The sequence below is a fragment of the Alexandromys fortis genome, unplaced genomic scaffold (assembly GCF_014885135.2).
Source record: "Alexandromys fortis isolate MF-2015 unplaced genomic scaffold, M_Fortis_MF-2015_v1.1 scaffold_10, whole genome shotgun sequence".
Taxonomy (NCBI): domain Eukaryota; kingdom Metazoa; phylum Chordata; class Mammalia; order Rodentia; family Cricetidae; genus Alexandromys; species Alexandromys fortis.
The window spans coordinates 16,837,599-16,856,365 of NW_026067895.1; the positions used below are offsets into that span (position 1 = coordinate 16,837,599).

Consider the following 18,767-nt stretch of genomic DNA (forward strand, 5'->3'; position numbering starts at 1 on the left):
TACCTCCTGAGTGCTGGGGTGAAAGGTGTGCACCACTACTGCCTGGTGCTGTGCTATCTTTTACCTCCATAATTGTCAGTGGCAACTTGTGTGCTGAACTTGCATAAATAAAGTGCTCTAATGTGCAGTTTACATTAAATTAAATTTTTTTTTAAACTTTAGGGATACTCCTTAGAGTTAATATTTGTGACTTTAAAGTATTTTTAAAAAGAAAAATAAAGAGAAACAACATTTCAAAAAACAAGAGATTTTTTTTTCTTTTTTGCACATGGTGCTTCTTAACCATCTGTAACTCTAGTTTCATGGGTTCCAATGATTCTGGTTTCTGTGGGCACCGAGCATACCCATGGCGTGTGTGTGTGTGTGTGTGTGTGTGTGTGTGTGTGTGTGTAGGCAACACTTGCATGTATAAAATAAATGTTAGGAAAACTAAGTGTGTGTATATAAATGTGTGTGTGTGTGTACACACACACTTATTCTTATACATACATACATACATACATTCATACATACATACATGAGTTCTGGGTCTTTCATGCTTGCAAGGCCAGTACCTTATTGATTGAACCATCTCAGATAGTATATGATTGTGTGTTGGGGGGGTGGATTATTTTATGTACTTCTGCCTGGTCTAGAACTTACTAAGTAGTCCTAGTTTGAACTTCATAGTAATCCTGTCTCAGATTCTTCTGTGGTAGGATTACAGGTGTGGGGCACCATACCTGGGTAAGGTCCCCTTTTAAATATCATATGACTTACATCTTTTAAACATTCACCTCATTTTTTTCTAAGCCATTTCATGCTTCCCTAATTTCTTTAAGGATTGGCTAGCATAGGAATGCCCTTTAGTGTAGGTGGAATTTTTCATCTGGACTGCTGGCCAGCTCCCAAATAACCACACAGAGATTACAAATTATAATCTTAATTATAAATGCACGACTGATAGCGTAGGCTTGTTACTAACTAGCTCCTTCTTACAACTTAAGTCAACCCATTTCTATTAATTTGTGTACTGCCACGTGCCTCATGGTTTTTTACCTCATCTTCTACATGTCATGCTTCCTCTGTGCATCTCCTAACAGCTCTGTCCTTCTTCCCAGCACCTTCTCTGCCCTGAAATTCCTGCCTAGCTATTCGATAGTCAGCTCTTTTATTAAACCAAATCAGAAGGTGCCTTGGCAAAGACACATCTTCACAGTGTACATAAAGATAAGCCTTTAGTACCTCTGCCAACAGGTTGTTGCAGCTATTATTCAGCTGCGTGTTCTTTGTTGGGCTCCAAGGTCAGACTCATGTTCTGCTGCAGTAAAGGCAGCACATTTCTCTCTAGTGTGCTGATTCTGGTATGCTCTTGCTAAGAAAGTAGGAAAGCAGCTTTGTGAAGAACTATGTGCCTAATGAGTCCATCTTTGTGAGGAACCTTGGGTATAAAAACAGCTATAGTACAGAGGCCGTTGGCTGTTACTTTAGATATGCAGTGGCCTCTGGTTATTGGGTTCATAGATCAAAGCAGTATTTAATCTTTGAACAAATGAGGTGTTTAATCAGTGCATTTTTAAGAATGGCTGATATTTTCCTTTCTTTTCCTGTTGCTTTCATTGATTCTAATATTGAGTTAGAATTGAGTGTAGTCACTTAGAGAAACTTTGGAATAATCCAGTTATCATAGCAATTTAGTGTAGTAACTTTACTGAAATTTTTCTTTTAAATTTGATTTCCCTTTTTTCTTTTCCTGCCCACCAGGGAGTAACTATCCCCAGTCAGAGGCGCTATGTATACTATTACAGCTACCTGCTAAAGAACCACCTGGATTACAGACCAGTGGCGCTGCTGTTTCACAAGATGATGTTTGAAACTATTCCGATGTTCAGTGGCGGGACTTGCAGTAAGTGCTCCAAATTCTCGTGCTTCTGTGTGCTGGAAATACCAAAATGCGTATGTAAAAAATTTAGAAATAAACATACCTGGCTAAAGCTTACTCAGGAGACTCTATTTCTGAAGTGTTGGAATTAATTAGTTCAAGTGGTTCAGTTCACTGGGCTAAGAAAGCTAAGAATGGTGAGTTTTAGTGTTCTTGAAGAGAATTACATTTATGGGAGAAATGTTGTGTATTATAACCGCCAACTACAATCTCCCTTCTGACCAAGTAATTGAAGGATACTCTTAGAGGCCAGCGTGAAAGTTGCAGTGGGATCACCAATTTACTGGTCTTGAGGCAGGAACCAAGCCCATCTGAGGGAGACAAATGTTTACAGTCACGGTGATGGAAGAGAGAAGCCACTGCAGCAACCTCCTTACAAAGAGTACTTACAAAAAGCCTTACAAAGAGTAAGGGTGTGTGAGTCAGAAAACCTGGGTTTAGCTCTTGGTTCCAGCCCTTGGCCAGTGAGCTGGCCATGTCATCTGCCTTGCTGAGTTTGCTTGTTAGTAAAATGAAGAGATCCTGGATTCTGACCCTCCCTTGATAAGTACTGTCATGACATTGCTATCTCCTGTGATCCCTCTTTTACCTTGTATCAACCCACCGCGATCATTTTGATCTTGTTCTCTTTGCCTTTTGTTCATGACTAGAGTTCTTAGCAACATAACTCTAGGATTAGGAAGCCCAATCAATACCTGGACCCATGGCAGTTGTTTAATGAAGGAGAATGTATGGGTGGGATGTATATGGAAACTAGATGGAGGAATTTTATGCAGCCCCAGAAGACCAGGCTGCTGCATCATCTCTTGTTCTATAACAGTGTTTTGACACTGAATGTCACCTGGGAGTAGTCAGTCATATTTTATACTATTTGTAACTACAACGTAATACCATAGTTTCAGATAGATGTCACTTATTAGAATTCCTTATTTTATAGATGCTTTGCAATTTGTTAGTGATTTTAGTTTTTAGCTTTAAGCTAATTTATTTAGGTAAATTAATTTGTTCTCTCTAAAATAATTTATATGGAGAACATTAATTTCTAGAAGTCATCTATCTTTGTCTGATGGGTCTGATTACCATGTGTGTGACAACTTTATCAGAGGTTCCAGATTTATTAATATAGCTTGTTGGAAAGTTCTAAGGAATGTCACTAATCATATCAGTATAATTTAAAAAAACCTGTGTACAAGGCACAGTGGACTTGACCTAGGAATATTACCAGATTCATAGAAAAAAGGAGAAAGGTTAAAACTTAATGCTCTTCCTATGGTTTATGTATCAGTATAAGAATCAAATGAGTGCTGCAGAGGTCATTTTAGGAGCCAGGCAGTGGTGGTTCACACCTTTAATTCCAGGACAGGCAGGTGGATTTCTGTGAGTTCAAGGCTAGCCTGGTCTACAGAGTAACAGAGCAAGTTCCAGGACAGGCTCCATGACCAGGAACAGGCTGGGAAACCCTGTCTCAAAAAAAAAAAAATATTATTAGGTACTTAGACTCCTGAATCTTACTGAAGTCAGTTCTACTTTGCCTGTTTGCCTGTCTGTTATTAAACACTGTTTTGTTATCTTTTGGTTTCACAATATTGTTTTTACCTCTCTAGACTTAAAATTATTGACTACTTAATTTCTTTTAAATTTTCTAATTACCTATTTATGTGCTGGGATTTAATACTGTATATTGAAGATATATTAAAGTACTGCTCATGGTGGTGTCTATAAATTATAAATGCTATGTTCATAAAAGGTTTTGGAAGCTGTTAATTTCATGGGAAAGGTCTGCCAATTGGAAAGCATGTACAGCTCAGATTGGCGTGAAGTCTGAAGGAAATGTTGCAGGCAGTGGGAAGTAGGTTGACTTGAAGCACAGCGGCAGGAAACAAGCTGGACAAGAAGCGGAGGTGTGACTGTTACAGGATCTTGAGTGTTGATTTCATGGTGATTTTTAGGGATTATAGCCATGTTTTAAGGACAGTCGTGTTTTCTATAGAATGTTGTGCTAGTGGTTGGGGGAGTAAAACCAGCTATGTGGCTTGCCAGATGTTTCTAGAGCAATGAAATGGGCTTTGTTTGGTTTTCTTTGGCTGTGTATATCCAGAGATTTTTGTTAAAGTTTTTGATCTTAGTTAGGTGGATGATTCACAGAAAGATGAAAAGTACATTTGAAATTTGGAGCCATAAATATTATCGCTTTGGCTTTAAAGTTGTTTTAAATCTAATGAAAACAAGTTCTTCATGGGAAGACGTGCAGTGGGGCTGGAGGTTTGTCTTGGGTGCAGTACTTGACTAGGACTGGAAAGCACAAGGCTGTGCAGAAGATGCTCAGTGTTTAGATCGTTGGTGGATATGAGCATAGATACAAGTCTAGGTGAGAGGTCATATTTGTTTGGGAGAAACATCAGGAACAAGATAGAAATTTAGCCTTTTGGTTGAGTATGTTGTTAATGTAGGAAAGGGTGAAGACTGAGAAAGGGGAGGAGCAAGGTTCAAGAAAAAGAGACAGTGTTGTGAAACAGATAAAACTAGTAATGAAAACTAAAGTATCTTCTGCAGTTACCAGGAGCTGGCAGCATTTTTCTTTCTTGATTATTGTCTTGGTGTTTCTAAGTGAAGGAAAGTTTTAGTGTATGGGTTGTAAATATTAATAAGGAAGATCAGTGTACTTTTCTGTTGGGACACACTCTCCCCAGGAAAGTGTACTTTTCATCTTTGTTTACTGGTTCTAGATCTTGTCATTTCTTTAGAACATAATTAACATATCAAATGTTGTGTTTCAAATGTGTAGGTTAGAAGTCAAAAGAACTTTAATAGTATTAGAGTTTTGGTCTTAGGACTTCATCCCAATGTGAAACTCATATTATACCAGAGATTTTTTTTCTTAGTGGCTTTAGGAAATGCTTTATTTATTCATTTCTTTAAAAACTTTATACTGTTTTATTGTACATGACAGCTAAAGGACACTCTCCTTAGTCAGTGTTCTACTTCTGTGAAAAGACACCATGACCATGGCAAGTCTTAAAGCATTTAATTGGGGCTTGCCTACAGTTTTAGAGGTTTAGTCCATTACCAGCATGGCAGTATTCAGGCAGACATGGTGCTGGAGAAATAGCTGAGTGTTCTACATATGGATATGCAGGCAGCAGGAAGAGCAGAGACACTGGACTTGGGTTGAGCTTTTGAAAGCCAAAGCTTCTCCCCAGTGACATACTTTCTCCAACAAGGGCACACCTACTTCAAGGCCACACCTCCTAATTCCTCTCAAGTAGTACCATTCCCTTGTGACTAAGCACTGAAATATATGAGCCTCTGGGCGCCATCCTTATTCAAACTACCACAGATACTGAGTTAAAAATCGCTCAACAGCCCTCCTCCTCAATGCACGCGGTGCACTCATGCACACACACAGTAGAGACCAGGGTCTTACATGCTATAATGGTATATTATTTGTGTTTTAATAAATAAAGCTTGCCTTAAGATCAGTTTAAAGCAGCCACATTAATCAACCATACAGGCCAGGCAGTGGCTGAACACACCTTTAATACCAGCAGCTATACTAGTTAGAGAGGCCTGGGGTATTGGTACACACCTTTAATCCCAAAACTAGAGAGGAATATAAGGTGGGATGAGACAGGAACTCGCTCTCTTTCAGTCTAAAGATTTTATAAAGGTAAAAGCTCTCTAGTGGCTTGGCTTCTTTGCTTTTCTGATAAATGTCTTGTAAATCCATGTTAGAATAACCCCATATGCTTTGTTAAGGGTCCTGTTTTCTATGAGATGATTGCTGTGTTATTGCTTTTATATGTTAAATATGGAGACTCTGTGTGTTTATTAAGTTAGAAATTTCACTTAGATTGATTGGTTTGACTTTTGCATTTTCTCAGTCATTCGTCACATTGATTTAAAAAAAAGTCTCATCTTGAAAGAAATAGCACCTTTGGTTGGTATTGATATTTTTATGCCACATGTCTACATACAAATCTTCTCATTTGAACATACTAATGTCCTGTTTCTCTCTGTCTATAAATGAATTTGAGTACATCTTAGAAATAAAAGGCCAGGCAATGGTGGTACACACCTTTCATCCTAACACTCAGGAGGCAGAGGCAGATGGATTTCTGTGAGTTTGGATCAGTCTCATCTACAAATAAGCTCCATGACAGCCAGGGCTGCACAGTGAAAACCTGTTTCAAAAAACCAAGCCAAAATAAACCAAACAAGAAAAAAAAACCCACAAAACAACAAAAGCATCTTTTCCTTTCCACATCTATAACCATCTTTTGTGAGTTGCTAATCAAATCGTGATGATTTGATGATGAGAAGTTGAACTTAGGCAGTAATTCTAAAATAGACCTGAATTGGAACCAAATAATTGTTGATAAAAAAGCAGTGCTTAGAGGGAAGGAGAGCCCTGCTGTAGTTTTCCCTTGGCGCCTGCTGCATTTCCTGTGGACATGTAGGATAGTTTCCTTTCTTTTTGTCATGATTGTGAGTTTCCATACCTTTAAAATAAATGTAGGCTACCACCCCATGTGAGTGGGCAGCACAAATTGGGCTCCGTGGGTTTCAACCAAAAAGACAGAAAACATGAAGTTCAGGAGGAAACTTGGTTGTGCATCCAGAAAGAGTTAGAGGGAGAGGTGGGAAGTGAATTAGATCAAAGTACTTTGCATGCATATATGAAATTCTCAAGGAATTAATAAAACAAAATATTAAATACGTGGGATAGAGGTCAAAAGAATGATGACTATTTTATATTTATAAATTATAAATGCTTAGGCTTATGTTGTACAGTTTATTTAAATTTTCTTGTTATATTCCCTTTATACAGTTACAAAAGTCCTAGGACGTTGTTTAAATTATTTTATGCTTAAGGTAATTTATGGTGGATCTTTTGCCTAATGTTAATATAAAGCTTTGATATTAATATGTTGTTAAAGTCTAGTCTTGGGACTTACTATTTAAGAAGTAGCAATTGATTTTTTATCTGTAATAGAACTTTACATAAAGGTTCAAAGTGGAGCGATCCTTATTTGGAATGAGTGGTTTTGTTTTTAATGCAATTTATTTCTGTTAATGTGTTTTAGATCAGCAGTTGATATGAAGAATTATCATTTTATGTTTACTTCTGTTACTTTATCATTAAAATAGTTTCTGATCATCTAAGTGTTAAAGGCGTTTATTGTGAAATGATCATATGTGTATTTAACCATGTAGATCCTCAGTTTGTGGTCTGCCAGCTAAAGGTGAAGATCTACTCCTCCAATTCAGGACCCACACGGCGGGAGGACAAGTTCATGTACTTTGAGTTCCCTCAGCCGTTGCCTGTGTGCGGTGACATCAAAGTAGAGTTCTTCCATAAACAGAACAAGATGCTCAAAAAGGTTTGTGCTTCACTTCTGTTGGGTAGAAATAGCCATCCTTAGTGACCTCAGGCCTTTTTTTTAAAAAAGTACAGTATTTCTTCACTGTCCACTGAGCTCTAATGGGTTTCTTGTTAGATTTGCAGACATCTGTGGTACTGATGAGACATGCTTAAGCAGTACCTTTGTGTGTTTTTGTTTTGGGTTTGTTCTGTGATATTATGCAATGATGCAAGCTGAGTTTTGCCCATTTGGGTTTATGTTTATCAAGACTGGACTATTTTACATTTGTTTCCCCAGATTCGCCGAGAGTTTAGTCAGTATTACTTAGTTGAAAGAAATGACAACAAAGAAGTAAATAAAAAAAAAAAGAAAAATACTAATACTAAGACATCTATGTTCAGAATTACTGAGGCTTGGGATACTCTTAAGAGAAGGCCAATACTCAGCTGTAATATCCTCAGTTTGGAGTATCGTGAACATTTAAAATGCTTCTAAAGTGTAGAAGCTTTAGCTAGTAGAAGTGACGCCTGTGAAACACGCAGGACAGTGTATTTCCAGAAAGGGGGTTCATCTTCTCAATCTTTAGATTTTTTTTTTTTTACAAGCAATTGAAGGAAATTTCACTTACTGTAAAACTTGTCAATATTAATTGATTTATCGGGAGAAATGGTTCTGTTTTCTAGAATCTAAGTAGTTAAAAGAGAAAAATCACAAACATACCAAATTAATATTTTTATCATAGACTCATTTTCTACCTCTAATAAAGGGGGAAAAGCTAAGTTTATCTCGGTATCTTTGAGTTACTGTTTGCTTGATTTTGTTTTTGAGACTACAATAGGTGTAAGCCAATATTTCAAAAATCAGATAATTAGAAGGCTCTGGTTTCTCCTCCTACTTCTTATAAAATTCTGGTTCATGTAAAATTGTGTGTGTGTACATTTTTCCCACTGATTTTCTTTTTGTTAGTGTTTGTTTGTATGTTTGGAGATAGGTTCTCACTTTGTAGCTCAGGCTGGCCTGGAACTAAGTAGCCCAGGTTGCAGTGCTTTTGCCTTAACCTCCCAAGTGTTGTGATTATGGGCGTACCAGCACACTTGGCTTTATATTGTCTTTTAATGCTTAATTCACCATTTCCTTGTATTTTTAGGCATGTGCTATTCTTTACTTCAGATCTCAGTCGCACACTTATGTATATGAAACTGAAGATTGGATATTTATATTTGTATATCTTAGATTACTTTACATAAATTTGCATTTATTTTAGATTTTCCTGACTAAGTTATGTTCCTGTTTTGATTTAAATAAAAACAATTTCAGAAAATTAGTACACACCAATGAGCTACATTTTGGAAGTTTAAATAATAATACCTTTTTTTTCTAAGTAAAATATAATTGCTAAGTTAACAACTTTGCTAAAATAACTGAGACCAATAAGGTTGTAAAAAGGCTTATCATGGACTGGAGAAATAGCTCAGCAGTTAGAAGGACTGGCTATTCTTTTAAAGGACCGAGGTTTCGTCCCCAGCACTTATAAATTGGCTTACAGTCATCTGTAACTCCATTCCCAGGGGATCTGAATTCCTTTCTGGGCTCTATGGGTACCAGGCATGCACAGAGTGCACATATGTATATCTAGGCAAAAATGCAGTTGCTAAATTTCCTTAGGGAGTTGGTACTAACCTTCTTAGACTTCTGTTGCTAAGACATCTGAACTTTGCTTCTCTCTAAATCACATAAATTCAAAACATTTTTAAAATCCAGTATTAGAATAGAAAATATTTTTAGAGTTTTAACATAAAAGCAAGTTACCAGATGTACACGATTGATTATATTTTCATCTGAAATTTGAGTGAAGAAGACTTAGTGAATAAGAATGTGACATTCCATAAGTTGTTTGCCTTCACTTAGAATACTGGCTTTTGTGTGGTTTATTATGTTGACTATTTGTGATACGTTTTTAAATAAGTGAAACAAATACTTTTTTCCTTTCTTAGGACAAAATGTTTCACTTTTGGGTAAATACGTTCTTCATACCAGGACCAGAGGAAACATCAGAAAAAGTGGAGAATGGAAGTCTTTGTGATCAGGAAATTGACAGTATTTGCAGTATAGAGCGTGCTGAGAACGACAAAGAGTACCTCGTACTCACCTTAACAAAAAATGATCTTGACAAAGCAAACAAAGACAAGGCCAACCGATACTTTTCTCCAAATTTTAAGGTCAGTTAAAGTCATTTTTGGGGTGGGAGCATATGTTTTATCCTAAGTGTGTAGCTGGAGAACTTGGCTTTGCTCATTTCAAACTAATCATGTGTTACTGCTCTTCTATTTGGAGCATTCCCACAGGCTTGCCTCGTCTTTTCTCTTTATTGCTCTATGTGTTTGTGCTCCTTCTTCCTCTTTTCTTCCTCCCCTCCTCACTTCAGCCTTTCCCTTCTCTGTTTTTAATTCTGTTGTATTTGTTTCATTTGCATGTAACAAACGTAACCATAGGTTATAAACATAATAGTACTCGTCATACTTAAAGTAGAGATAGGTAATTATATGTGTCAAGTGAAAATAATATTCAGTCTTTGAATCTCCAGTTTAAGTTTCCTATAGAATACCCAGGTTTTAATTTCCTTTCTATAAATTTATATTTCTGTCAACCATTTTTCTGCTTTCTGTTTTTTTTAGATAGGGTCTTGCTGTGTAGACGCAGGTTGGACTTGAACTGGCATTCCTCCTGCGTCACCACTTTCTTTTAAATGTATTTCTTTCTAGTTTTACTGTCTTAATATTTCTCTGGCAATGCACCTCAGGTGCTTGCCTAACTAGCATGGGCGATGCCCTGAGTTCAACACCAAGTACTACAGAAATAATCCTTAAAAATAAAGTATATAAAATAAAAAGTTATTGTACACAAAAGCTATTTTCTTTGTTACTGAACACATAAATCAAGGTAAGTACAATGAAACATAGAACTGGCAAAGATGGCCTGATATGTAAAGAGAGGTCTGAATGAACTGGGCAGACTTGCAACAGTTTGGGAAAAGGAAGAGTAGATGCAAGAATCCTAGGCAGGAATGAGCTTGATAGATTGGAGTGGACAAAGTCAGTTTTAGTGAAAGCGAGTCCCAAGGAAACCAGTTTTGTTGTGATGATATGGAGTGTTCAGTATAGAAAAGATGTAATCTGAGTTTGCCTTTAAATATTCAGTTAACTTCCTTAAATGAGACTGGGTAGGAAACTAGGAAGAAGGAAAGAAGAGGGGGGATGAGTGGGGAAGTGAGCTCATTGGCAGCAAGTTAGTGTAGACGAGAGGTAGTGGTTACATGCTCTAAAGACGTGGCAGAAAGGAGTGATAAAATTAGTAAAATTCTTGGAAGGGGGAGCTTAAAGCCAATGTTGGTTGTAAGAAAGTTTATATATAATGACTTAGATAACGGGAGAGAAGCTACAGATAAAGATCTGGTTTAAATCCAGCCTCCTGTCTGCACCAGGTACTGTCCGTTAACATGTTGCCTGGTCTCCTGGGTCTTTGTTTCTTTTCCTTTAAAATGGAAATACTTAATAAGTTTACTGCAGCCATGTGTGTAAAGACTACTGACCCACTCTTTGGACCACTGTGTGGTCTCTGTTAGCTTCATCCATTCTCTATTTAGGTGCAGATTTTGGGGCTAATAGATCTTGAACATATTATCAACCCATGTTTGTGTAGTGTTACTAATATAGAGTTGTCTCAGGCAGAGATAGAAAGAGAAACACGTTCGAAACTTAAGCATTTGTAAATTGAATTTTGGACTGAAAATGTATTTGGTAAATTCCTGAGGTTTCATTTTGCATTTCTTTTCTAGAATTATATAGCTTGTGTTTCTTTAGGCGTTAAGGTCATTTGAAAAGCAAGTTTGTTATAGTCCTCTCAAGTGAATTTGTAAAAAACAAATGCCTTTGCTAATATAAAACTCATCTTAATTGTTCATTTTCATCTTACACTTTCTTTCTCTAGGTGAAATTATACTTTACAAAAACAGTAGAGGAGCCATCAAATCCAGAGGCTAGCAGTTCAACTTCTGTGACACCAGATGTTAGTGACAATGAACCTGATCACTATAGATACTCTGACACCACTGACTCTGATCCAGAGAATGAACCTTTTGATGAAGATCAGCATTCACAAATTACAAAAGTCTGATTTTTTTTTATCAAGAGGGATAAATACCATGAAAAAAAACTTGAATAAACTGAAATGGACCTTTTTTTTTTTTTTAATGGCAATAGGACATTGTGTCAGATTGCAGTTATAGGAACAATTCTCTCTTCCTGACCAATCTTGTTTTACCCTATACATCCACAGGGTTTGACACTTGTTGTCCAGTTGAAAAAGCTTGTGTAGCTGTGTCATGTATATACCTTTTTGTGTCAAAAGGACATTTAAAATTCAATTAGGATAAATAAAAATGGCACTTTCCCATTTTATTCCAGTTTTATAAAAAGTGGAGACAGACTGATGTGTATACGTAGGAGTTTTTCCTTTTATTTTCTGTCACCAGCTGAAGTGGCTGAAGAGCTCTGATTCCCAGGTTCACGTCCTACCCCCTTGCACTTGTGGCAACAGATAAGTCTGCAGTTGGCTAGGAGAAGTTTCTACAGGATTTTGCTACATTCTAATGCATGTTCTTGGGTTGAGGGAATGGAGGAAATGCTCAGAAAGGCATATTTTTAGCTGGGCTCTGGACCATATACCATCTCCAGCTACTTACAAACACCTTTCTTTAGCATGCTACAGTTACTAATCTGGACATCCAAGAAATTGGCCGCTGTCACTGCTTGTTGTTTGTGCATTTTTAAGAGCATTATTGGTGCTAGAAAAGGCAGCTAGAGCGATTAAATTTGTATTGGGGTACAGGAATGAACCTTCTACAGCATCTTAAGAATCTACAAATGAAGGGATATGAAAATAACGTGGTCATAGATAAGAGACACAGCAACAATGACTTAACCATACAAATGTGGAGGCTATCAACAAAGAATGGGCTGGAAACAGAAAAATTGACAATGATTTATTCAGTATGCTTTCTCAGTTGTAATGACTCTCCATCTCTGTAATCAAGGCCAATGCTAAAAGTCAGATGCTGTTAGTACCTACATCAGTCAACAACTCACATCTTTTTATTAGTTTTCAATCATACACCTACTGTGGATGCTTCATGTGCTGGCTGCCAGTTTCTTTTCCTCGTTCAATATAAAATATTTTGTAATTCTTCACAGGAAATTTCAATTTGAGATTCAACAGTAAGCAGTTTTTTCTATAAAGAGGATGATGCACTTACTCAGTCCAGTAGTCGTCAGATGCCCCACCCTTTTGACCTTACACATTCTATTACAATGAGTTTTGCAGTTTTGCACATTTTTTAAATGTCATTAACTGTTAGGGAATTTTACTTGAATACTGAATACATATAATGTGTATATTAAAAAGTCATTGTTTGTGTTAAAAAGGAAATTAGAGTTGCAGTAAATTTTCAGCACTGCACGAATAATAAGGCATTTAAGTTTTTCAGTAGAAATTGTCCTGCAGATGCTTTATCGACTTGCTATTGAAAGAGTAGATCTTTTTTTAATGTGCAGTGTTGAGTCACTTCTTTATAGTGTAGAGTTGGGATTAAGGCTTCAATTTTACTTCTTTAAATATCATTATATGTTGGATATGCCCAGACTGCATACAATTTAAAGCAAGAGTACAACTACTATTGTAATGGTAATGTGAAGATACTATTAAAAAGGATTTTTTTTCTGGGAATTTGGTGTCTTTCAAATTAGACCTTGACCTTGACATTTGAATATCCAGCCATTATATTTCTTAATGGTGTGAAGTCCCATTTTCAATAACATATTGGTGCTGAAATTGTTCACTAGCTGTGGTCTGACCTAGTTAATTTACAAGTACAGATTGTGTAGGACCCACCAGAGAAGCATTTATAGTTTGATGGTAAGTAGATTAGGCAGAACGTCATCTAAAATATTCTTAGAAAATAATGTTGATGTATTTTCCATACCTCATCAGTTTCATTCAACCAATAAAATTTTTAAAATTGTAACAAAGCTCTTAGGATTTACACATTTATATTTAAACATTGATACATGAATATCGATTGACTGTTGATAAAGTGATAAAGTCAGAGACAACTTTTCCTAAACTCTCACCATTGAAATTTGTATGCCACCTTGTGTTTCCTAAAAGCTGAAGTGGTGACTAAAATGAAAAGCAGCTATTAGTGTTTTGGAGATAGTGATAAACACTGTTCTTTGTTAGTTTTGGGCACAGCATGCTAAACTATAACTTGTATTGTTCCAATATGTAACACAGAGGGCCAGGTCATGAATAATGACATTACAATGGGCTGTTGCACTGTTAATATTTTTCCTTTGGAATGTGAAGGTCTGAATGAGGGTTTTGATTTTGAATGTTTCAGTGTTTTTGAGAAGCCTTGCTTACATTTTATGGTGTAGTCATTGGAAATGGAAAAATGGCATTATATATATATTATATATATAAATATATATTATACATACTCTCCTTCCTTTATTTCAGTTACCATCCCCATAGAATTTGACAAGAATTGCTATGACTGAAAGGTTTTTGAGTCCTAATTAAAACTTTATTTATGACAGTATTCACGATTAGCCTGAAATGCATTCTGTAGGTAATCTCTCCCGTGTTTCTGGAATGCTCTCTTAGACTTGCTGGGTGTGCAGCAGCTTATGTGTCTGAAATGACTTGAAGGCACCATCTTTTAAGAAGGCTTACAGTTGGGCCCTGTGCCATCCCAAGTCCTCTGTAATTCCTCGTGGACATTTTTGCCATAATTGTAAAAGGGTAGTTGAATTCAGTAACATCACCATTCTTTGCTGTGGCACAGGTTATAAACGTAAGTGGAGTTTACCGGCAGCATCAAATGTTTCAGCTTTAAAAATAAAAGTAGGTTACAAGTTACATGTTTAGTTCTAGAAAATTTGTGCAATATGTTCATAACGATGGCTGTGGTTGCCACAAAGTGCCTCGTTTACCTTTAAATACTGTTAATGTGTCATGCATGCAGATGGAAGGGGGTGGAACTGTGCACTAAACTGGGGGCTTTTACTGTAGTATTTGGCAGAGTTGCCTTCTACCTGCCAGTTCAAAAGTTCAATCTGTTTTCATATAGAATATATATACTAAAAAACTGAGTCTGTAAAACAGCCTTACTCCGATTCAGCCTCTTCAGATACTCTTGTGCTGTGCAGCAGTGGCTCTGTGTGTAAATGCTATGCACTGAGGATACACAAGTATGACGTGTACAGGATAATGCCTCATGCCAATCAGATGTCCATTTGTTACTGTGTTTGTTAACAACCCTTTATCTTAGTGTTATAAACTCCACTGAAAGCTGATTAAAGTCTCATTCTTGTCATTGTGTGGCTGTTTTATTAAATGAGAGTATTTATAATTCAAATTACTTAAACCCATTGAAATGTTTAGTAATGGGCAGCCAAATACGATTGCAAAGTTCCTGTAGGTTTTTCAGTTTTTTCCCCCTCCTCAGTGTTCTTCATAGCCAACTATTAGAAAAGCATGCCTTTTGTCATCTCGGGAGTAGACTCCTATCTGTCTACTCGTGGCTAAGAGAAGCACTTAGAGCCTGAGTTAGTCATCACGTCACAAATTATTCCAGGCACAGTAAGGAATATATTAATCTTGAAAAAGTTAAAGTTTTTTTTTTTTTTTTTTTTTTTAAAAAAAACAGTGCTTATTTCTGTTTTATAAAACCAGATGTCTGAAGATAGGTATTTCCCCTCTTCCCCCCATGGGCTTACTGTCTGGGTCTGTTCTGTGGCTTTCTGTTGTCTAACTCAGCAGTTGGCTATCAGCACATGGGAGGCTTCATCAGGACCTGCCCCATAGGAAGATGTTTGGAATAGTGGGCTCAAATATAATCTCGTTTCTAATACTGTTAAAGGTTAAAGAACAAGGCAGAGCCTTTCAGCGGACAGTAAGATCATTAGTGACAGTGTAGTTTGTACAGATGTTTTAAAAGGAAGCAGACCATTCATGCCACTGTGGAATTTTAATGTTATATAAAGTTTATAGTTTCTCTGACTTTTTTAAAAAGTAAATTGAGTAACATGTAATTATGTAAAGAGATTTGAAGATTGAATGAATTCACACATTTTCTTTAGATTTCTTAGGTAGTGCATATGGGTTAAAACTTGAATATAAAGGTATTTTGATTTATAAGGTGTTTGATGTTTGAATACCAGTTTCCTGGTGTTTTGCTTTTAGATCATATCCCCATTCTACTGTAATTTGAACTAACTTGGTTCAGTGAATGCCATCACCATTTCCATTGAGAATTTAAAAATCACCAGTGTTTAACATGCAGGCTTCTGAAAGGCTCCCCAAAAAAATCAAGACCCATAATTCCAGTTAATTAACTGCTAACATGAAACTTTTAGTTATTTCATATTTTGTTAATTTGTGATACATCTAAAGCATCGTCTTAAATGGCTTGCACGTAGCGTTTACTTAACAGTGCTATGCTAGGGCAGAGAGAAATGTTGCTGAATGGAAACAGCAGTACCCGGTCTGATCTGGTGCAGAGAGCAGTACCTAAAGTCCCACCCACAGGGTAATGGAAATCAGCCACAGAGGCTGATTTTCCTATGGAATTACATTGCAACAGGAAGTCTTCTGGTATAATTCTTTTAATGTTAGAACACATTTTTATGGTTATATACTATTTCTGTTTTTCCATCGTTGAACAGGTATCAGGATGTGGATGGGTAACTTTAAACACTTACAATGTGAAGACAGGAGGACGGTGTCATTAAGAACAGGCCTCTTTCTCTTAATTTAGCTATTCTGAGAACTCTTTCCTGACATAACATCATCACAGTTCCCTTGCCCTTGGAGACACACCCCGTATTATGAAATATAGTTTAGTGACTAAACAATCTTTTTTTTTGTTTATTCATGTACATTTTCTGTTTAAAACTTAATTCTGTACTGTGTATGTCTCCAAAGCCTTTAGCTTAGTTTTTAGGAAATGGACACCCAATGGATTGGGTCACTTTTTAACGCAGCAGGTATGGGATATGTGCATTAGAGACGTTCCAGTTCTGTGGGTCTACCTGAATGTTTATCGTTGGCGTGAGGTGGTGAATAAGTAAGCACAACTGTTCTATTGGTTTAGCCTAGCAACCTTAATGTGGATATTTCTCTTCGAGAACCATCTTAAAGCAGGGTGTGTGAAGCACTGATGGGCAGCGACCTTTATCACTCTCTTCCTCTTGGAGTTTGCAAACGGTTGTTCGGTTTGGAGCAAATTCGTGTCTAATCTTGTCCCCTAAATAAAAGCAAGAACTACTACTGATTTACCACTCAGCTGTCTTTATACGTGTGCTCCTGTGACTTGCATCACACGAGAATCTTAATAGTTCACAAATTGTTACCTTTTAGCTCTGAATATTTAGTGTTGTGATGGGCTTATAACAAACTCTTGACAGTCATTTGAGAATTTTCATGAACCATTTAGCTGAAAGCATTTTATAATTTATAAGAAAATGTGTATCAAGAAACTTAACGTATACGGGAGACATTAACTGCCATTTTTGAGCATATTGCATTTTAAAATAAAGCTGCATATTTTTAAATGAAGTGTTTAATAAGGATTTATATTTTTTGTTTTTTAAGATTTAAAAATAATTTATGTCTTCTCATATGTGGGATCTCTGTCACAATGGTTAGATTTATGTAGAATAGAGCAAGGCGTGTGTTTGAGCTTACAGTAAAACTCTTAATGTTTAAATGTGTTCACTTACTGGCTGTCATGTATGCCTTTGAGATTTTTCTGCCTGTTTTGTGCAGTTGTCTAAATGATACTCCTACATTTACAAATATCATCTTAGTATCTATTTTCTGTCTCCATTAAATTACCCCCATTCTCTACTGAGTTTGCAGGTGTGCACATTTATGTGTGTGTGTGTGTGTTTGTGGGGTGTGTATGGGAGAACTAGCTTTGGAAGTGCTAGAATAGAGATGAAATTTGGTTCAAGCAAAATTTTCCCACTGAGATTTTGCAGTTCATTGTAATAAAATGTTAATCTTGGATAATATTGAATATTAATGAATTTGTTAGTAGCTTCTTGATGTGTGCATTAATAAGATATATCAAAGTTGTACATTAAACCAAAGTTGGAGTTGTGGAAGTGTTTTCTTATGAAGTTCCGTTTGGCTACCAATGGACATAAGACTAGAAATACCTTCCTGTGGAGAATATTTTTCCTTTAAACAATTAAAAAGGTTCATTATTTTTGATGATTTGTTTCTTAGCTTTTTATTCATCCAACGAGTTTTAACACCCTGCTGTGAATAACAGGTATTTGGAATGTTATTGAGTAAAAGAGGCACATCCTGTCCTTCTGGTGAAGAGTTTAGACTCGTAAACTACCTAGAGGCTGTGGGCTGTGCTGGGAAGCTCAGGATGCATGCATATGCTCCACTGTGCGGATCTCTGACATTCTATGGGCACCCCTGCATTTCCATCCCCTCAGTTCCAAGACATCCTGTTTACTAGTTCATTCCAGTGCAGCAGTCACAAAGTACTGAGACACGTCCTAGTAAAGGCAGTGAGAAATCCCTGTACTATCCATTCTTTCTTCGTTGCAGTGACTTGAAGTATGTCTTATTGTATGCCATGGCTCTGTCAGCCATGAGATACTGCATGAGATACATACACTTCTTAAGAATACTACATGGAGTAGAACTCAAAGTTCCTCCTTCACCCCCCTTCAGACTCTTAGCCCCACTGAGAAACAATCATGTTACTATTTTGGGTTAGTACACCACTAAAGTGTTGTTTATTCTAACGTGCTTCAAAAACCTTAGGTTTCTTGAGCAACAAAGGGATTTAATAATAAAACCCAACGTATTTAGGTTACCTGGTTCAATTAACAAAATGCGAGACATCCAAACATTTTTGAGAAATAGCTACTGAGGTTTGTCAGGCGGCATTATTCTGGGTGCTCAGTGTGCACCTGGGTGAAGAGCAATTTCCTGTCTGTGAGCTTTGCATTCTAGCCAGAGAAGCAGACTGAAGAGCCCAGACAGAGGCTAATAGGTACATTTGGGGAAATGTGTCAGCTAAAGGTGGGGTGATTGCAGTGTTGGATGGGTTATTAGGGGATGGATTCAGCAGGAGTCTGCAATTTCAGTAGACTGAGGCAATTTGCACTCAGAAGCCTCCACAAAACTTCAGACTGACATCTTGAGTTTGAAAATTTTTAGTATAGCTAAGGAGAATTTATAACCATCCTGTTGTCTAAATTGATTTGGTAAATCTTATTTAAATGATTGGTTCCTCTTCTCAGAGTTAACTTTTCTTTAGTATTTTTCTTTGTGTTTTGAAAAGTTCATTATGACCTTAAACACTAACGCTGTAGGGTCATGTCATTTATGATTTGCTT

General features: G+C 36.8%; 1 protein-coding gene across 1 annotated transcript in view; it reads left to right on the top strand.

The window, feature by feature from the left end:
• Pten (phosphatase and tensin homolog) overlaps positions 1 to 15,030 on the top strand; it is a 49,393-nt gene extending 34,363 nt beyond the window's left edge. Inside the window, exons 3-6 of the mRNA XM_050160972.1 lie at positions 1,744 to 1,885; positions 7,136 to 7,302; positions 9,279 to 9,503; positions 11,272 to 15,030. Coding sequence (XP_050016929.1) covers positions 1,843 to 1,885; positions 7,136 to 7,302; positions 9,279 to 9,503; positions 11,272 to 11,457 — 621 coding nt within the window. The 5' untranslated portion in view covers positions 1,744 to 1,842 and the 3' untranslated portion in view covers positions 11,458 to 15,030. The remainder of the gene's footprint in view (positions 1 to 1,743; positions 1,886 to 7,135; positions 7,303 to 9,278; positions 9,504 to 11,271) is intronic.
• The last annotated feature ends 3,737 nt before the right edge of the window (positions 15,031 to 18,767 follow it).